At 45.7% G+C, this 22,014-nt stretch overlaps 1 protein-coding gene across 1 annotated transcript in view; it reads left to right on the top strand.

The window, feature by feature from the left end:
- SLIT3 (slit guidance ligand 3) overlaps positions 1 to 22,014 on the top strand; it is a 1,101,025-nt gene that overhangs the window by 883,814 nt on the left and 195,197 nt on the right. Inside the window, exons 16-19 of the mRNA XM_069654301.1 lie at positions 56 to 130; positions 867 to 1,010; positions 6,065 to 6,208; positions 16,176 to 16,339. Of these exons, the coding sequence (XP_069510402.1) occupies positions 56 to 130; positions 867 to 1,010; positions 6,065 to 6,208; positions 16,176 to 16,339 (527 nt within the window). The remainder of the gene's footprint in view (positions 1 to 55; positions 131 to 866; positions 1,011 to 6,064; positions 6,209 to 16,175; positions 16,340 to 22,014) is intronic.

Here is a 22,014-nt window from a genome sequence, read left to right as displayed (position 1 = left end):
TTAGACTTCCTTTGTTGTGTGTCCCTTTTTTTTTACATTTTGTGTATCCCTTCAGCCGTTTGAATGATAATGACATCACAGTTCTGGAAGCTTCCGGAGTCTTCAAGAAAATGCCAAATCTGCGTAAGATGTAAGTTGAAATTCCTCCCATTCCCTCTATCTAGGGAGTTAAAGTGTTTAGCTGGTATGATACAGGCTCCCTCATTGAATTCAGATCTTTTCTTCCCTTAACAACTGAATAGATCATTTTTTGTGCTTTTTTTCTCTTTAAAGTGATGGGTCACCACTACCGCCCTTTTTAGCTCTTTCCCAAACAGCTGTGTACTGTGGGGTGGGGCCCTGTTAACATTTTGTATTCCTGGTTTTATTTTTGAGAAAAGGTGAGTTGGGGTGTTTCCTTTGGAATTAGTTTACAAACATTCCAAGAACAAATGAAAGTGGCAAGTCATCTAAATCTTTCATTTTGAATTTGGCAGCACACACGACTATATTCATGGATGCCTTCAAAGCACTGGTTGGGAGCATTTATTCACAAATCTCGCCTACCCAGCCATGTATGGAAGCAGCCTATGCATTCCATTTAGCTGAGATGTCCACTGCCATTCCCCCCACTTCCGCTCTGTGTTTTGTCCAGCCAACATAGCCATCCCCAGCTTTTTCAAGCCATTGCATTTAAGGAAGTCTGCAGAGGAAGTGGTTCAGTTGTGAGCAGGAAGTAAAAGTGGAAATTCCTGAACTTGCTGACATATTGTGCCACTTGGCATTTAGGCAATAATCCTCTGCTATGTGATTGGTTGAGTGCAGAAGACCATCCTTGGTTTCGAAAATGAAATGTCATTAATTCTCCTCTCCCTTCTGTCCCCCAGAAACCTGAGCAACAATAAGATTAAGGAGATCCGCGAGGGGACCTTTGATGGCGCCGCTGGTGTGCAAGAACTAATGCTAACGGGAAACCAGCTTGAATCAGTACAAGGGCGGATGTTTAGGGGACTTGCAGGCCTCAAGACCTTGTAAGTGTATGAGCTGTGACCTGCTGGTATGCCGCAGATGGGTTGTGTGTGTCACTGTGTGTATCATATCAAGTTACCACGTTGACTTCAGTTACACCCTCAAAGAAGAGTTTTAACAAATTAAAATGGAGTTGTATAGCACATACCCTTTTGACTGCTGGGTTCGGAGGTGCCCCAGTGTTAGGGCTTAAGCGAAAGTTAGCCTGGAAGTCAAATTGGATGCACACATAGAACATTTGGATCCAACCACTGAATCCCATGGGATTCCAGAACATAAATAGGTCCTAAAGGGGAAAAAAAACAGCCTCATTCATTAGAATGTCTATATATAGCGCCACACAGCACTCAGAGTGTTAGCCCCCTATTGGTTCTTCCAGGCAAAATAAATAACAGTTGCAGCATAAGGATATTTATTGTACCGGTCAAACGGGAAAACAAGGCTAATTTATCCATGTTCGTGTTATGATCAAGGTATCTGGTGTTACACATGCGTACTAGCAGCAGGTGCTTAAAACCACTGAGCTATCATGCAGTTTGTTGTTGATTATACCTCTTTTCCAGACAATGTTATCTCAACCTCCTATTTGATGCTTTAGAAAATTAATATAAAATGTATGCATTTTTAATTGGCAAGGATGTGTGTGTGTGTCACTTTCACTTACTCAAGGCAAACACCAACATAAAGGATACAATGAGTGAGACATGCATATTTTCAGGACCAGACATTTTGGACTAAGTTGCCACGTCATAGCGTTTGCATACCTGAAACCCTCCGAGATTGTTTCCAATGTGAGCAGTCTACAATATGACATGGGGGGTCATTACAAGGTTGGAGGTAGCCATGCCGCTATTAGCGGCATGGCTACCCCCTTACTAGGTACCCGGTCCGGGTTCCTTAAATTAGGAATTACCGGGCCATTCCAACCTTGGAGGACCCGGTAATTCCTGATTTAAGGAACCCGGACCCGGTACCTCCCCATTCCCATTCGTGCCCCCATAGGACTCAATGGGAATGGGGAGGGTGCTAACAACGGGCCCGTTAATAACACCCGGTTAGTTGTTAGCACCCTGGTCTACTCGCGGGACCCGCTAAGGGTGCCTGGTTCCAGGCGCCCTTACTGGGTCCCGCGAGCAAACCTTGTAATGCGGCGGGAGGGGTTTAACGGGGCCGGCAGCTCTACCGGCCCTGTTAAATCCCTACCGCCAACCTTGTAATGACCCCCATGGTGTGTGGAATGTGCTGAAATGCACTGTAGCCTCTGGTTCAATACACTTCAAAATCAGATGGTCATGTTGTCACCCATTTTCACTCAAGCACGCCTATACCTTGTTCTTAAAGTGGGATTAGAAATCGAAGAGGTGTCCTAACGATTCCTGAACCAATTCCGCAGATATGCAGCAGTGTAATGTAATATAGCAGCCGGTGGGTAGCTAGGTAAGTTAGCTTCACTTGTGTTGGCTGTTGTAGGACTGAATGGCTGTCCTATGAAATGGGTGAGTGGTATTCACAGAACCTTTACGCCCCATGTTTTGACCAAATAGAGGTGATAGAGTCAGGAGGGTGGCAGACAAGTGAGACCCTTTTCCCATCTCACTTACCAGACTTCTTGATGGGCTGGACATCTTGGTGTGGAATTTAGCCGAAGGGGCCAGGTTTCCAGTGGTGAGGACAGAACGTGGTGATGTTCTATGAGTGCAGCCCCAATGCTTTCTGGGGTGTGCTTGGCTCAGCTGGTGTTGGGCGGCAAGAAAATGGAGAGTCATCACCTCCAATTCAATGGGGCCATCTGGTGGACCCGGTCAGGTGTTGAGACTGGGACCCAATCAGGCGCTCGAGCACTTCACTGAATACTTTCTGGGGAGTATTGTGTTCAGGTGGTGTCAGATCGGCAGCAGGGAGAAAATTAAGTGCTGGCACCACCTGCACGAGCCTCCCGCGCGATAATCAGGTGGCGTGGTCAGGACACAATCAGCCTCTTTGCGAATCCTAGGGAGTGGTCTGCTAGCTAGCAGGTTGACCGGGACCTTTGCAAGACCACTTCAGATGCACTTGCTCACGCTATGCATGAAAGAGCGCTGGAAGTGCACTGTATCGTGGTGCACAGGCACACATGACTACCTTATGTGCATGCTACCACACTGCACAGACATGCGAGACTACTACTGTTGCAATGCATTGTACATCACTAAAATGGAAGACTGCTTTAGATCTACTGTATCTTACTGCACTTAAGAGGTGCCCGCGATACAACTGTGCACAGTGTTACTTGACTTAGCGCATTCTCACTCTACACATAGTTCTCAGAGCTCTGTGGCAAGAGGTTATTCTTGTAGTTCAGTCAGATGTGGTTTTATTTTCTGAGAATTTATGGTTACCATAGCAACCATCGGCAATATACAGCATGTTCCATCCCACAGCGCTGCACCATCTGGTACGTATGCAGAGCGAGAAAGACCTTCACACAGACGTTATTGCTTTCTCGCTGAATGTTGTTTGAGCTATTGATGGTTATAATGGCATTTCAGATAATAGCTTTACCTTGGAAACCTGACGTTTCTCTGAAAGAGATGTGTGATTTGTGAGCCCTGCGCATTGTCTCTTTGCTCGGCATTCCAACCCAATGACATCAATTGCTGCATTTATTGTTCATCTGCCCTAATTGGAATGTGACGATTACAGCACAGTTATGGCTTTCCACACAAATGTTTTCCAGAAACATTTCTGCACCACCAGAAAAGGTGGTGCAGACATAGTCAGGTGGGCACCGGTGTTCACCTTAGATAAGTCCCAAAATGTACCTTAGATATGTCCCAAAAGGTTGACTTCAAATAAAACTCCTGACTTGTTGGCAAACAACTTGGACTGATGTGTATTTTGGTGTGACAGAGCACCTTCACTGAAATAGTTCTGTATTCGAATGCAGGAGTCTGCAACCTTTGTCTCTCCAGAAGATATAGACTACCACTCCCATCCACCCTTGTCAGAATAGTCAATGGTGAGGAGTCATGGGAGTCATAGTCCAAAACATCTGGAGATCCACAGGTTGCAGAACCCTGTGCTAATTTTTACTGCTTTCCCTGATTTTTGTCACCAAAAAATGTGATGACTGGAAGATACCTAATCACTGCTAGTGCTGTAGGAAATGGGCCACACCACATGTCTTTGTAGCCCATCTGCATCATTACAGAAGGAAATCAGTCATATGCAAATTGGACTGTTACTGTCATCAATGTGAGCAGTACAGCTTGAGCTGCAAGGCCCCGTCCTCTATGCATAGAACCATAAACACACCCAAACATGTTTCAGCCTTGTTGGGCTTCATCAATGAGGTGCAGTGTGGTTCCCTGTGGTGCAGTAAGCAAGAGATGCATGTCTGCACATGCCCTCTTTCGTATAAGGAAGTCAACTGCAAACAAAACGTGTGATGAGTGCAAGGTTTTGAATTAATGTTAAGCACTGGCAGTGTTAGGGGAACCTTCCATACCAGAGTTTATAAGCCTGTCTGCGCCATTGCAAAAGTGGACCAGCCATATGCAAACCAGCCTGGTACTGCCACTAGCAGATGCAACAAGCGAGCCCAGAGATGCTTCAGACTTATTTGGCCTTATCAATGAGGTTCAGCTTAGTTCTCTATGAGTGCCCTCTCTTACATAAGAAGCCAAACTATTGCCCAATAAATGGCATGTTGACGTTTTTGTGTTAAGGTTAAGCACTCGCAGTGCTTTGGGCAACTTTCCACAGCGATGTTCTTTAGCCTGTCTTCTCCTTTGCAGATTGGGAACTAGCCATATCCATACCAGTTTTGCACAACCACCAATGGGAGCAGTCCAGCCCGAACTGCTACACAGTATCCCGGCTACCCAGCAACTCAAGCATCCCCAGAGACATGTAGCCCCCAATAGGGGCTCAAATGGGAATGTGGAATGGTTTGTTCAATGAGGACTTACCGGTCCCTCCATGGTCGGAATGCACCGGTAAGTCTCCATTGAACAAGACCGGTGCCGGACCCGGTATTGGAAGCAGCCATGGCACAAATAGCGCCCTGGCTACCTCCAATCTCGGAATGAAGCCCTGAATCTTGAAGTTCACGTGGAGCTGTATTGCAACACCGTGGGACTATCATTCTGAGTGGACAGCTAATGTTCGTGCACAGCTGAAAGGTGAACTGTGTTTCCATTTTTGTGTAACGGAAAACTAAATATCAACTGCCCGCCCAGAGTATTAGCAGGTTGTTGAGTAGGCAAGCTGCTGCCGAGCAAGGAATGAGCCTGAACGACAGTGATACTGGAAGATTTACCCTCTCCAGAAATGTGCTTAGTAATGTGGGTCACCTACCTCAACAATGCTATCACCCCAAACGAGGCCACGAGAATACGTAGATCGAACAATAGAATTCAACTGTGTCCCAAGCTTCAAAAGCCGGAGGGCAGGGGCAAGTAGCTTTCCCGTTCTAGCTTCTAAAATCTGGAACTCTCTCCCCTCTCACACCAGAAAAGAGCCATCCCACCAGTGCTTCAAGAAGACTTTAAAACCGTGGCCGGTCAACAAATTCTAAAACATTAACTGGTCCTCTCGGCTGCCCATCCACACAACCCCTGGCCATGCAAGATTCACCCCTGTTTACTACTTTGACGTAACTCTCCTGTAACCGTACTTGTGGTTTTACATGCATGTTAACAAATCAGTAGGAACTGTAAACATTTTTCTCACTGTAATCAGAGATTTCAAGCCTACTGTAATCTTGCTGTGATCTCAAATGCATTGCTATCTAATCTATATGAAAGGTAACTTTATTTCTCACTCTAACCGGAGATTCAAGCCTTCAATAACCTACGCTATGACACCTCCGGGTTTGGGCGTATAACAAATGCAATAAATAAATAAATAAATAAGTTAGCGTTCACTCTTCTGATGTTCAGCTTCCATGCCCTGTTTTAACCCTTGGCTGCAGGGCTCATTCATGACCTTTGCACTGTTCCAAAGTGTGGCATGTTGATGAGGAGTGGCATACGTATGAATGAAAACCCTGTAACCCTTTCCGGTCACGTTGCAGGATGCTGAGGAGTAACCTTATCAGCTGCGTCAACAACGACACCTTCACTGGGCTGAGCTCCGTCCGACTCCTCTCGCTCTATGACAACCGCATCACCACCATCAACCCAGGGGCCTTCAATACTGTGGTGTCTTTGTCTACAATGTGAGTAGTAGCACCTTCGAGTGTTATTAATGTGTTGACAACTAATCAATTATTTAATGAACACCTGGCCTTTGGGCCACACATCATGGGCGTTCTAATGATTCTTTTAGAAATTGCAAATGTGTCTGTTATCTCCAGTTGGAATTTAGTTGTTCTCCATGCATTTAACCCATACTATGCCAGTGAAAAATGATCATTTGTTGCCCAGTAATGTGGCGAGCATTACATGTAATTTCCCATTTGCTGATGATATTGAGGCATTCTGGGGGCGCAGTGGGCAGTCTTCCTATGAGACTAACTTTAATGATTAGAAACACATCTTAGAGTCAAAGCGAAAATGCACCTATAAGGTGCCAAATACGTTCACCAACAAATATTGTTGTTTTGTATTTTGTGAGTGCAAAACAATATTTATTTTCAACATATGTTTAGAGATCAAACGATGCATGAAATAAGCGGCCCGCTCTTAGCCTGTTCCCATGTGGGTCCGACTGGGGTTCTGGCGTTAGAATCTCCGGTTATGCACATATATATACTTTCAATGGGGACATTATCCCACTGAGCTGCTGTACCAGAGCCTGTCTCCCTGCACCTGAACCCTTTGAAATTCGTGTTATGGGGTGCATTGAAGCAGGCAACTCAATCTTTTGCCACAGAGAAAAGGCAGGAGAGTTAACGAGCACTTACAAGACCGTTGACACTTTTAAAGAAACCATTGTTTACACAAATGCCCCGAAACCTGGAAATAATTAAGTTTACCACACACGAGGATGGGGCCTAATGCGAGCTATAGAGCATTTGCCCGGCGCTTTCCTTTCTGCCCCCGCTGAGAATGAACAGCTGCATAGTGCTTGATCACGCGGCATCTTTCACATCCGGGTCTTTCGCCTCGCTCCTGATGAGGACAGCGCTTATCACCTGCAAGGGCTTTCGCCGCACGGGGCTTGCCAGCTCCACGGACGCTTCGAATCGACCATCTGAAAGAGTTGAACACAAGTTAATGAGAGCTACGCATATGAATAATCGACACAAACAATCGTAGTTATTGAAAACAGCGCTCACAAACAAGCATACTGTCATCCCTGCAGGGCACAGATGTGCTTTTAAGCATTAACTGTGACAAAAGCAGCAGTAACGGCGATCCCTCAGGACAGAAGTGGAAAACAAGAAAGCATTGCGCAATCCGGGGTGGAGAGGAACATCAGCACAGCCAATTGGATAGTTCAGTAATTATAGTGCAAAAAATGCATGGTGTGCTAAACTAATGAGTACGATACCCGTACACCTGGGGGCAGGTGGAGGGCACCTTTAGGCGAGAACTAGTCATTTCCATAGCAGAAGACCAGTGTGCGGGGGAGGGGGGGTGTTACTATGACACATGCTGACAGAGGGTAATAGAGTGAGCAGCAATGACAAAAAGGATACCCAGAAGACCTTATCAAATATATGAACTGGGTGTGTGCGCACCACCTCCAAAACTAGATGTAAAACCAAGAAGAGGGGTTCCACATATGGTGATCTCTTTAATGTACGAAGGATCACAAAGAATGCAAAACACAATGAAAGCATAATTGTTCATAAAGTCCAGAGGAAACACAATCACGCATATAACATATTCGTCTCCAGATCGCGAGACTGCGTCCTCACAACTGGGACCCCTTCGTCCATTTACTATAATAGCATTTGTGATTTGCCCATTGGTTCCTATGGGAGACAGTGGTACCGCATCCATGAGAGGAAAAGGGAGCATCATTCCAATAGGCCCCCAGAAGCTTTGCTGTTGGCCCATAAAAACACAGGTGTAAGATACAGAGTAATTGAAGGTAGTTACACAAGTTGGGGTAGAAAATCAGATACCACTGATTATTCATAATGTGATCTCACTAACACTTCATGTACCCAACTAACCGCAACACACCAACCAAAACCATGATGCCACAATCAGAGACACACACTAGGATTGTCACTACAGTCTAACTACATTAAAATAAATGTCAGATCTTTCATTCCAACCACCTATTTATTTATTTATTTATTTATTACATTTATATAGCGCGCAGGCAGCCCAGGGGCATTGTGGCGCTGTTACTTGTAGAGGCACTGACTTACAATGGGTACAGGTTGTGCCTTGGGTTACAGTGAGGCAGGATCCTGTGTTCAGCGATAGGAGGTATCATACAGCATAATACATCATACATGTTAGTGATGAGAGCTTGAACATATGATGTTGGTTAGGTGAACAAGGAAGTTTTCATGGCTTTGCGGAGAGCAGTCAGTGAACGTTCAGCTCGCAGAGAGGTGGTAAGGGTGTCCAGTGTAAGGCAGCAAGGTAAGGGAAGCTGGCGCGCCCTGCTCTAGCTCTTTTTACCCTAGGTACAGAAAGCATATTGGCATATGGTGTCCTAGTGGGTCTCATGGAAGAGACCGGGTAAACTCTCTGGGATAGGTACACTGGGGCCGAGAGGTGGATGCATTTGTGGGTGATACTTAGCGCTTTGAATATGATCCTTTCCTTTATGGGGAGCCAATGGGATGCTTTTCTGGCAGCAGTGATGTGCTCTCTCTTGGCAAAGCCTTGTGCAGCACGCAGGGTGCTGTTCTGGATTACTTGCAACTTCTCAAGGTTTTTGTTGGAGGTCCCTAGGAAAAGAACATTGCAGTAGTCTAGCCGCGAGCCAGTTATGGCTCTGACTTTGTTGGTGCATGTGTCTTTTGACAGATAAGGTCTGATTGCGTTGAGGAGTTTAGCATGGTAAGCAGCAGAGGAGGCGATTGCGTTTACTTGCCTGGTCATGGATAAGTTGGAGTCTAGATAGACGCCTAGTGTTTTTACCGTGTCTAGTACTGGAATTCTGATTGAGTCAATAGTAAAGTGGCTAAACTGGGCGTCAAGTTTCTTGAGGGTGTCAGAGGATCCTACGAGTAGGAGCTCAGTTTTATCAGAGTTAAGACAGAGGCTGTTGATAGCCATCCACATTTGGATTGTGTTATATATGTTGTTGAGAGTCGCACAGTCAGTGTCATAGTCGCCTGTTAATGTGAGAAGGATCCGAGTGTTGTCGACGTAGTTGGTGTAAGAGATGCCCATGGCGTCAAGGATGAGGAAGAGGGGCCGGATAAAGATGTTGTAGAGGGTGGGGGAGAGGCAGGAGCCTTGGGGCACACCACATAGCATGATGTTGGGTGATGCAGTGGCTAGGTCAGAGAAGACCTGCATGGTCCTGCCTTCGAGGAAGGAGGTGATCCAGGTGGTGGCTTCTTGGGAGAAGTTGGCTGTGGAGCTGAAGTGATGGCAGAGGATGTCGTGATCTACAAGATCAAAAGCAGCAGAGAAATCGAGAAGAAGGAGCAGGACAGGTTTCCCTTGGTCCCTTGCGTCATCCATTTGGTTTTTGAGGTCGAGTAGGGCGGTCTCTGTCCCATGTCTAGGGCGAAAGCCGGATTGTCTCAGTCCTAGGAGGTTGTGTTCTTCGAAGACGTGCTGGACCTGCAGGTAGGCTGCTTTGTCTAGAATCTTAAAGAGGAATGGGACTGTGGTGATGGGGCAGTAGTTATTGGGGGAGGTGGGGTCAAGTGTGTTTTTTTATGAGAGGTCGGACCCATGCTTCCTTGAGGCATGAGGGGACTCTCCCTGTGGTGAAGGAGGTGTTGACGAAGGCTGTTAGGAATGGAGCCAGGGTGTCTGCGGTCTTTGATAATGGAGGCGGGGCAGGGGTCCCCTTTGCAGTTGGAGGGTTTTATGTTTTTCATGATGTTGATCATGTCTTTTTCCTGGATGATTTTGAATGAGAAGGTAAGGGGGGGCTCTGTGGGTGAGGAGAGTGGGGGGGGTTGGGTAGGGGGTCGGGGGTGGGCAGCAATAGTTTGGTGTTCAAAATGTTGTCTTGGAGAGAGCTAATCTTGTTACGCATGGCTGTTTGGATGTCATCACACCATGCTTTATCTTTGGTGAAGTTTTGGGGGGTGGGTGTAGGGGTCTCAAGTTCTCTAAATATGGCAAACATTTCCTTGGTGTTCGATTTGGCCTCAGCGATTCTATCTTCAAATGATTTGGCTTTGGCTTTGATGATGGCTTTCCTATATTCATTTGCGAGGGATTTGAAGATAAGTTTGTCTTTAACATCTTGAGATGTTTGCCATTGCACTAGTGCTACTCGTTTGTCTGTGCGCAGTTTGAGAAGGTCTTGGGTGAACCACGCATTGGTGTGGCTAGTGAGTTTGGTTTTGCATGGTTTAAGTGGGGCGATAGCATTGATTGCAGCCATGATGGCAGTATCATAGTTTTTGGCCAGGGTTTCTGGGTTATCGGAGAAGGGGTGTCTGAAGGCAGGTCCCTGTGGGAAGGGTAGAAGTCTTTCTTTGGTGAGTTGGCGGGCACTTCCTGTGAGGGCTGGTGGTAAGGGCTGGGTGGTGGGGATGTTAAAGGTGATGGTGGGGTGGTCGGACCATGGGGTGGAGGTATTGCCTGTGACTGTGAGGGGGCAATTGTGGTGGGCGATCCAGTCTAGTCATCTGCCTAGGGCGTGCGTGGGGTCTGTAACGACCTACCCCCACAACCAAAGCCGCTACCTACCATAACAAACCCAGCACCAACCAACATCCTGAAATTCGATGCACATGTTATGGAAAGCCTCTAAAATAATTTTTTTGACCAGGCAAAAGTGTCATAAAATTGCACAGGTTTGTCCTCACAAATGATCGGCAAAGAACAGCGCCAGACCGAACAGGCTTTATAATATTCCGCCCATTTCGAAAAGCAATAGTTGAAACTTTGGTAATTGACGATATGTGACTGCCATTGGTGGCCAATAAATCAATTACATAACTTGTAGTTTTTCAACTGCTAATATTTATGAGCAGAAAGCCCAGCTTTCAGCCAAGCCATGACTGCATTGCAGTTCAGGATATTCGAATAACATTAAATTGTGCACTGTTATTTTGTGTTTATCTGTCTCTGAGTAATGCTAAGGTTCCATTGACCTCGTGATCCTGGCAAATACTCCAGCTCCATTTGTTTCCTTGGGAACCGCCTCCGTTGCAAGAAAAGCCTCTGCACCAGATCCTGCAGTATTCTTGATTTATTTTCAAAATGAAACTACATGGAAAATAGTCAAGCTTTGCCGGGCAAATGAAACAATAATTAAGATGCTAACTGGTTGAGCGAAAATAAAAGTGGCTGTAGATGCAGTCACTGAGAAGAAATATTCAATTCAGCAGACTGAAAAGCCTCATAAATGATGAGGGCATTTGTTTCCAAACGAGCAGTTGTTCCTTTTTCCAACATCTTCCCTAATTCAGAGATTCCCTCGTGCTGCAAGGGCTGCATTACCTGGGGGTAACTCTTTGCATGTTCCTTAGAGTTGCCCATGTTTACAGAAAGATCAGCTTTTCCCATGAGCATCTTTGTGATGGTGCACAACCAGAGACTTGCTTGCAGGGATGGATAAGGGTGCCCAGTGGTGCAAGGGCAGCCAGATCTCGCGGGGACAGGAAACATATTTTTTGTAAAGCCCAAGTCTATGTCCGATTGCAAGACTTGGTTGGTTTCCATCTCCTTTGCAAACTTGGCATAGGTAATATGGTTAGCGGATGTTGCAGAGAGCAGAAATGCCTTACCACATTAATAAAAAGGGAAAAAAGACGACAAGTTGTGATGGCAGAAATTGATGGCATCCAACAAATAAGGACTGTGCGTCTAATATAGAAGCTCCATTTGTTGGGTTATGTCTCACATGCCTGCCTCATGTTTGCAGACATTGTCGGCTCTAGTTCTGGATCCCGCTCGAGTTATCGTGGATTCTGGTAGTTGTATAATCCCAGCTACACAACCGAAAGTGCTAAAGACCCCAACACTGCCAAATCGTCTTTTGAAGTAATGAAGGAGAAGCAGAAATGATTCTTGTGTCCACCTTGACATAGAGAGTGAATGCGCAGGACAGAAAAGATCAAGGGCAAAGCTCTGATGCCATGATGCAAGTCTATTTGTAGGTGGTCATTGGGTTATTAGTTGGTGCTCTGGTTCTTGTCAGAATATAGTTGGTTTTACTTCATGTTTTTTTCCTTCTTTCAGAAGACATTTCTTTTTGCCCGGTGACACTGGCACATTGTGTTTTGTCAGCAAATAGGTTTGTGAGTCTACAACGCGTTCACTTAACCTGAATTGAATGGAGCTCTGGATATCATTTGAATAAAAAGCCTTGTTGTTCCTAATCACACTACCATGATATCCTAATTCATTGGTTTTATTGGTCTTGTTTCACCACATAGCTGCTTTAGAGATTTCCACTGCAGCAGGGGCCCACGTCATCATCAGCTGACGCAAAGAAGGCAACACCCACATCCTTTGCAGTGCATGTGGAGGGCAAAAGGCAGATATATCCGAGTCCTTGACAGTTAAGCAGCTGAGCTTCTCCCTCTAACACTTATAGCTCCTAGCAATTGTTGCCTCAACATTGCCTGGAAGTCTGTAGCAGGGGTCTCCAAGCTTTGTTTCCGATTGCAACTCCCATCAGCCCACTTGTTTTGGAAATCTCAGAAGTTTAACTTGAAAGCCATAAACGACAGAAGTATTCTGGTGGCGCGCATACAAATGCTAGGCAAATCCACGTAGCACTTTATAAAAATGCTATGCAAATCCACCTAGCACTTTATACAAATGCTATGCAAATCCAACCAGCACTTTATACAAATGCTATGCAAATCCACCTAGCACTTGATACAAATGCTATGCAAATCCAACTAGCACTTTGTATTGAGGAAACGCATTTTTTCCTATATTTTGGTATGATTATAACACCTGGAAACAAAAACACTGGATACCATTTTCATCCCCATCTCATAAAATGATAATAATAATAATAATAATAATAATAATAATAATAATAATAATAATAATAATAATAGTAAAAATAATAATAACAATAATAATAAAATGTGTCTGGTTATCAGTGGTAAAAAAAAAACAAGAGTACCTCGAGATGCAGACATGCAAAAACGAGCTTTGCAGTGGCTGTGTAAAACAAAAAAATGCAAGTATTTAAAAAAAGGCTTTGCCATGCAAGATGATTTTTAGCTCTGTCCATGCACTCACACAGTTTCACAAAATGATTTTGTTGATCAGTGGTACAAGTCAACAACCAAGACAGTGCTAATGGGAAACCTTCTAAAAAAATAGTGCCTCCACTCATTATTTGTGTGAAACGATAAAAAGGTCGACATATTGAAACTTGCATGTATATCCATACATGCAATATGGTTTTAGCTTAGCGTTTTGCTGTACATGCACCTCACTGTTCTTTTGTGGTTGGCATGTTAACCACTTAATTGCTATAGGAATGGCTGCCGCAGTGCTGGCCCACTAACTAGCGGGCAGCACTATCAGGTGGCTTCCGGCGTCCTCCGTAATTCATTTGTTAAAGCAGCCTATTTTGTTGACTAACACAACCATATTAGTGCTCAACTGGCATACAAGGGCACAGCAATGGAAGCAACCTTTATTCCTTTATGGACCCAATCATTTTGGTAAGCAAAGAAAAAAAGAAAAAAAAAACATTCTCTCTAAAAGTAGAATCTTCCCTAATTTGAAGCTTAGCTATCTCGTACAAATGCAGTAATGCTCCTTCTGCTGTTAATACGAAAAGCAAGGATCAAGTCTCGGAGAGCGCATAATGGATTTTAGAGGTCCTCATTGTCTTATTGGTCTCGATCAATGATGTTCAGAAGGCGAAGGTTAGTGCCCAGCTACGATTCTTCTTCTTCTCCTTTGACCTCTGTTCCGGTGCTGTCTCCACAATGTACACAAAGACCATGGTCTCCTGTGAGTGTAAAGACGTGTGCAGTCTACAGGCACTGGTAGTGATAGGTGTTTGAGCTCAAACCATGCTTCAGCCTCTGGCTCTCCACTTGGTGACGTCATCTGGTCCCCCTACATGACGGACAGTGGTTGGTTGATGGCCTTACGCTTTCCTGTCCAGACGCGGCCTCTGTTGCTTTGCTCAGCATGTATTTATTGCACTGTTTATTTGTCTTTGAGTTGTTGATAGGTAATCTAAGGCCGCAATGCACTTTTCTTGTGCACAGTCAGGCACAAGAGGAGCTGTGCCGCGGCCACCCTAAATTTGGATTGGAACGTGCATTGGCCATATTAAAGTGACTTGCTGCAGATGGGGTTATGTCCTGGCTCAAACACTGTGGAGTGAATTTAAACAAGGCCTACTCTTAAATGTTAGAGAGCTCCACCGCATGAAAGGACACGGGTGGTGGTGGACCCTGAGTTGTCAATTTGAAGCGTCACTGTTTTCCTGAGGGTTCACGCTGTTCCTGGTGGGCAGGGGACAACTTTCTGTAGTGCTCTGGAACCGAGGGCTCCTCTTCCTCGTGCAGGAAAATGCAGAGATGCCTAAGGAACATAGGGCGTGTCTGTCTGCTGATGAGTAATGTCAGCTGGCTGCAGCTGCCATATTGGAAGGGCTGTTCGGTCCGTTAGTGTGCAATGGGCAATGATTACGCAGATTTGGCAATGCAGCATTTCACACTAAGGCCAGCAGAGGGTTTATGATGTTAAAAAGTGTCAGAGACCATAGAATTGTTCAGAGGTCTGACAGATATCGTGTTGTTGAACATCACGATTAGGAGGCTACAAGTCAATAACTGCTAATAGTACAGATCTTTTCACCATTTGTGTTGAGCGTAGGTATGGTACAACACACAGTTGTGTCTAGCTAGGCATCAGGGCTCAAGTCGAGGGTACACTTCTTTCAGGGTGTGGACTCAGTCTCCCCCCCCCCAGCTAAAATGAGAAACATTGCACGTCTTCTTTGTATTTATGAATTAAAGCCGACCTGAGGGATCGAACCCCAGTTGTCAGGTCTGGAGAGTTGCAGGCTGGACACATCCCCACTGCACTATATAACATAATGAAAAATAACAAACTAAAGGTGAAATCTCCCATTTCAGTACTGCATGTTCCAGGGAAAACATTTGTATTGTTTCTTGGAGTTTAACACATGCACACCGTTTAACGTTCTCAAAAACACTATTAGAAAATAATATCCTCTCTTGGTTTTGTGTGTGTTGATTTTATGAAAGGCAAATGCTATTCGTCCTGTCCAAGTTGGGTGGTTATGCAAGGCCAATTTAATGAAATGTGCATATTTCACCGTGATATGCTAGTTTCTGGTGACGACACCTCCCACTCTGTTTGTTGATGAGCCCCCCACTTTTATTTTTAGGACATGACCCCTGCTAGGCATGCAGGAAAATGGTATAGTATTGGTAAAACAACACACATCCACTTCACTTTAGGCACAATGAGCCCGATTCATGGATTTTTTTTGCACGGTTCAAAGTGACTTTGTACTGCTGACACAAAACCTGATTCATGGAATCGTGCATGTTTTTTTTCTGCAGTGAAGAGTCCGTGCAAAGTCAGTGCACAGTCATTTTTGCACTACAAAATGCCTCTGCACTGCAAAAATGCACAGTTCCATGAATCAGGGTTTCTGTCGGCAGTGCAAATTCACTCTTCAGCAGTGCAAAGTCACTTGTAATCGTGAAAAAAAAATCCATGAATCGTGCCCCTTGTCGTGTGGGTATGTGTTGGGATTTAATTAGGGCAAGCCTAGCTGTGAAGCAACAGCAGGCTGTAATATGCTTCCCTGCTGTTCTTTCCACTTCAATAAAGTAAATGCTTCTTCAGCAAGCAAGCAGCACTGCATATTGCAGTGCTGTGAATGGAAGAGTCCCACTCTGGACTATTTAGACTTGTAGAGCACTAACACAATTCCTCTGTTCACTCTTAAAACACTGTCCTCTACTCTCTTTGTATCATTTTTTGTTTGTTTTTAAAAGCACACACTTGAAATCTGTATAGTCTATATCGGAGGTGACATGATTGGTAGAAAGTATGATCTTTGTTATGTTTTGTAAGTGTTGATCCTCACTTGCAGTTTTTCCATTTTTCTCGCAGCAACCTGCTGTCCAACCCGTTCAACTGCAACTGCCACCTGGCCTGGCTGGGAAAGTGGCTGAGGAAGAAGAGGATCGTGAGTGGAAACCCTCGCTGCCAGAAACCGTTCTTCTTGAAAGAGATCCCAGTTCAAGATGTGGCCATTCAGGATTTCACCTGTGATGGTAAGCAAGTGTTCCTCAGGGATCAGTGGCCACATGCTCCACATCCTGTGACTGTAAGCAAGTGTTCCTCAGGGATCAGTGGCCACATGCTCAACATCCTGTGACTGTAAGCAAGTGTTCCTCAGGGATCAGTGGCCACATGCTCCACATAATGTTATGGTAAGCAAGCGGTTCTCAGGGATAGGTCCTACGGCCACATGCTCCACATCCTGTGACAATAAGCGAGCATTCCTCAAGGATAGTTCCTATGGCCACATGCTCCACATCCTGTGATGGTAAGTGAGCGTTCCTCAGAGATAAGTCCTTCGACCACATGCTCCACATAATGTGATGGTAAGCAAGCGGTTCTCAGGGATAGGTCCTACGGCCACATGCTCCACATCCTGTGACAATAAGCGAGCATTCCTCAAGGATAGTTCCTATGGCCACATGCTCCACATCCTGTGTTGGTAAGTGAGCATTCCTCTTGGATAGGTCTTATGTCCACATGCTCCACATCCTGTGATGGTAAGTGAGGATTCCTCATGGATAGGTCCTATGTCCACATGCTCCACATCCTGTGATGGTAAGCGAGCATTCCTCTTAGATAGGTCTTATGTCCAGATGCTCCACATCCTGTGATGGTAAGCGAGCGTTCCTCTTGGATAGGTCTTATGCCCAGATGCTCCACATCCTGTGATGGTAAGCGAGCGTTCCTCTTGGATAGGTCTTAAGGCCACATGCTCCACATCCTGTGATGGTAAGCGAGCGTTCCTCTTGGAGAGGTCCTGTGTCCACATGCTCCACATCCTGTGATGGTAAGCGAGCGTTCCTCTTGGAGAGGTCCTGTGTCCACATGCTCCACATCCTGTGATGGTAAGCGAGTGTTCCTCTTGGATAGGTCTTGTGTCCACATGCTCCACATCCTGTGATGGTAAGCGAGCGTTCCTCATGGATAGGTCCTGAGTCCACATGCTCCACATCCTGTGATGGTAAGCGAGCGTTCCTCATGGATAGGTCCTGTGTCAACATGCTCCACATCCTGTGATGGTAAGCGAGCATTCCTCATGGATAGGTCCTGTGTCCACATGCTCCACATCCTGTGATGGTAAGCGAGCGTTCCTCATGGATAGGGTAATTCTGACATTGCCGGACCCGGTAATTCCTGCATTGCCAGATGCCGGTGCCTGTCAGTCCCCATGCCCATTGAGCCCAAGAGGGCTCAATGGGAATGGGGACGTTAGATGCACCGGCATCATCAACGACGGTGCTAGTGCATCGATATGCTGCACTCGCGGGTGCCGCTCTGCCGGCCAGGCCAGACCTGGCGGGCGGACAGGCGCCTGCAAGCACAGCTCGTAGTATGGTGGTCCGGGAACTACCATACCGGTATCCTTACCAGTACCGTAGTTCCCAGACTGCCATTGAATGTAAGGGTTGTAGGTCAAAGGATCGACAACCAAAGGGTCGAATGGTCAAAGGATCGACACCAAAGGACCGAAAACCAAAGGATCGATTTTTTTTTTGATTTTTTTTTACATGGTTCGAATATTTTATTTATTTTTTTACATTTTATTTTTTTGGGCGGGTCCCCCCCTAACCCCTGTTTTTGTGGTTTCACTAAACGAAAACCCCCCAAAAAATATATAATTTAAAAAAAAATGTGATCCTTTGGTTTTCGATCCTTTAGTGTCGATCCTTTGACCATTCGACCCTTTGGATTCGATCCTTTGACCAGACACCAAATGTAAGCCGTTTTTTTTCTCCCAAAGTTTAAACTAGTGGTAAGTGGGCATTGATTATAAATCAGTACTTGTTTAATATATTTGTATTTCACTGGGGGCTGATTTATAGTGGCAGACCATAACAGTTCATAGTTAAAGGTTACTGTGCGTTAAAGGTAGCCCAAAGAGATCCTGGGGCAGTGTTTATTGTGTGGAAGGGCGGATAGTGAGTGGGAATGCCAAAGGGAATAGCAAGGATGGTCATGGGGTGAGTAAAAAGGCAAACCTTTCCCGCAGGCTGTGTGCCCCTCCTGACATCCCATCTCTCTCCGATCTGTATTCTTATGCTATTAGTTTTGGCTCGTAGGTGATGCTAGAGTGCCAATCAATACCCGAAACAATAAAGGGAATGTTAAGCATGCAGGCTAACCACAGAGAGGAAACCCGCAGATGGTCGCTCCACAGTTAGGCCCATTCTTCCTTTCCAGCCATGTCAAAGTTGACCTTTGTATTTTAATTGGCTACTTACTCTCAAAATGGCTGGCTTTCCGAGGGTTTTCAGACAAGGAACTCGAAAAAGGCAGGGAGAGTAGAACTTCCTTTCTGCAAACAGGAAGGCAGTATCACCCAAGACATGACCAGCTAACAGAGGGAAGGAAACGTGCCTGGAACGCAAATGCGTATTGCCATGATGCACCCGACTCCTCCAAGCACACGGGCAGGGAGCACCCTCTCCCCCAGTGACACTCACGTTAAACTCAATGAGGCTCAGTCCTAAAACCCTGTCTGCTTCATATATAAGATATAGCTGCCCTGTGTGCACAGGCTCCCGCGTGCACTGGAACAGCACCGTGAAGCTCCTCAGACATGATCTACTGACATCACACATCTCCACAGCTCACACTCGTGACACCACCTTCATGGAGAGGCCACATGGGTGTGGATTACATAGGGTGGTTTTAATGTCCTCTTCCCTAATCTGCCACTCTCACTCTGCTTCCCCGCATTCATGCAATCCTTTGCTCTGGCGGTCCCGGAATATATCTCTGGGACCATCATGCATCCATGCTTCCGCTAATTCTAGTATTTGCTTCCAAGATACTAGAAACCGCCACCACTGACTAATGTTGGCCCTTTGTACTGTGCCCATGCACACTATCTTTAGGATCCTACCCTTTAAGGTCATCGCCCGGGTGCCATTATCAAAATATGTCTTACTGACCCTCTTTCCATTCCAACATTCCGTTCCATCTATGGCCCACCATTACTCACCCACCACTACTTACACAGTTACATTGCCTCTACCTCAACCGCATTGTGTCTTCCCAACTTGTAGCCCCTCAACATACCTTTCCTATTCCCACCCCCCAATTTCACCCTTTTTCTATTACTTCCTCCATACACTACGGTCTTGTTACCTAGGGCGTGGGAACAATACACCCAGTAAGACTGCTACAGTGCTAATTTGTATAGTATAAGGGCTTTACATCATGGCATAGGATAACACTACTCACATTCACAGTTTGAAGGACTTGCTTGTTCCACAATGAAGAAGGCAGTTGTACTGTTTTCTGGCTGAAAGCATACTGCCCTCACAATTCTCACAATCTCAAAGTATGAGCCCAGCAGACGCACCCGGACCATCTCCTTCAAGAGTATGCATCCAATGATAGAGTGTTTGGGCAGAGTCAGAGAACCAACCCTTGTCTGTTAAAATATGTGCTCCTGGAAGCAGGAAATAGAATCAAATTTGATACATTGGGAACTAAGAGCTCGGTTCTCTTTCATACTTTCACTGCTGGGACTTCAATGGTTTCCTATGTACATTAGAATGTACATACACATCCTAAAGGTGGTGAAAGAGTTAAACAAGGCATGTTCAAAGCCAAGAAAGCTGCCATTTTCTTTTTTGGAAGACTTTTCCAGTCGAGCAGCCCTGAATGAAATTCAAGAATCGTTCACTAGTGTCTGGAACCGCTTGCGCCTCTAGAGTAGTTGGGCCGCAGCCTTTGCCAACAGCTCAAGGTCTGATAGCCGCACTCGAGCGCTGATGCACAGGGGATGGAATTAGAACTGGAACTCACTAAGGAGCTGGCTACACTAGATGCACAGACCGTGGTCTGCCTTGGGAAAGGTCCCCCGCCAAGGACCCGGTCTCTGCGCTTGTGGTCGTGCGCTTTCTTTAGCTGCAGATTATCGCTGAGAAATAAAGTGCTGTGGAGTGGAATAAAGGCCTTTCTTTTTGCAGTTTTGGCAGATGGAGGGCAGTTTTAAATGATCTGGCTCCATTTTCCTGAGAGTCAGTGTTGGTTCACGGCTCTTTGTGGAGTGAGCGTTCCTGGGGCAGTGAAGGAACATTTAGTCCACCTGTCAAATTTCTTTTTTTCTGTGGCTATGAAATGGGAGACCCTGTTGTTCAAATAACCTAGGGTCTCCCGTCATCTCTTATAACTTTTGGTCACGTAGCCTTGGAAAAAACGAGAAGCCACTGAAAGCTGAGAAAGAAACCCCTTCTTCAGTGAGCAGGAGGAATGCCGCATGTGGCAGTACAGCAAACACAGCCACACGCACACGTTTGCCTGCGGCGGAATGAGTTTTTTTTGTTTTGTTTAAACATTTAAAAAATGTATAAGGCACTTATTTTGGAAGAGGTTTCAAAGCGTGGACCCACGATTCGAACCTGTGTTGATTTGTGTTCCCTTGCTTCGAAGACTGCGGCGTTGCCACTGCGCTATACTACCCATGAGGCATAAAGTCCAGATGTGCCGCACTTGAGTTTGCAGGAAAGGGAAGGTCTCACCTGTTTGTCTGTTGCCTCTCATTTCATATGGATGTTGCCTTTTGCAATCATGCAGCAACATCTGCCTACGTCTGTCCCTTGGTGGAGACTGGGATTAGCACCGACCGCCAGAACATCCAGTACAGGCACCAAGAGGTCCTCCCGGAGGCTTGTGAGGCACTAAGATCAGACCCAGGCGGAGAGCTAATCACATGCCCTGTACAGCGCTGTCATGTCTCTGCACCTGCAGTCCAGTGGTGTGTAGAACACTGCCAGCCAGAAAAAAAAGGGGATAGTGGACTTTGGGTCACTTTAAGGAAACGTTAGTACTGTGCCTTCAATGGTCTGGGGGGATGACATTATGGGCCTCATCACTAGTTTGGCCTCAGCCCTTAAATGCAGCAGTAACGCTATTACTGCTGCATTTAAGGGCTGGCCAAACCATGAGTTGGCCAGAAAGTTTGGCGTTCTACCTCCAGCTTTTTGCTGGACTAAAATACTCCACTTTTCACCCGTTTTTCTGTGTTATTAGCGCAGTGCGAATTTCGCCAGCGCTAATAGCACCCCCAACCCGATTGGGTGTAATGGACCCATTGGGGAATGGGAACTTACTGCTTCACCGCTACTCGGTATCCGGCACTAATAGCACCGGACTGAGTAGCAGTAACGCTATTTGCATTGGCGGTATCCCGGCGGTATTACCACTGGGATTCCGCCAAGGTTCTGATAGAGCCCTATATCTTTATTTCTGCAACTAAGCATTCCTATTCAAGGGGACAAGTGGGGTGCTAGTATCCTAAACCAATGGATGCAGTGAACATACCAGACACTGCTAGAAAGTGTTACTGTCTTTATGTCATCTAGGGGTTTGGAACAAACAGTTCTTAGCCATGCAATATAGAAGGAAAATGATACTGTTGACAGCATTCGGCTTATGTAATTTTATGATCACATCTTATCCTCGTAAACTGATATTCAAATAGATCATACTTGGTAACCCAATACAGAGTGGCGATTGTATTTCACTTTGTTTGCTAAGCAGTAGAAGTTATGTTATGTTATTGTGCATTTGTATAGTGCCTTATATACCATTGGTATGATCTCAAAATGCGTGTGGGTTGAACACCCTTGGGTACCCTAGTCCAGTTCAGTGGAGAGAGTAGGATAGTACGTAGTGCTTGGGAGCACTCAGT

The sequence above is a fragment of the Ambystoma mexicanum genome, chromosome 3q (assembly GCF_040938575.1).
Source record: "Ambystoma mexicanum isolate Mex_15411 chromosome 3q, UKY_AmexF1_1, whole genome shotgun sequence".
In the NCBI taxonomy this organism is placed as follows: Eukaryota; Metazoa; Chordata; class Amphibia; order Caudata; family Ambystomatidae; genus Ambystoma; species Ambystoma mexicanum.
The sequence above is the reverse complement of the archived record's forward strand: the minus strand, read 5'-3'. Positions and strand labels throughout refer to the sequence as shown.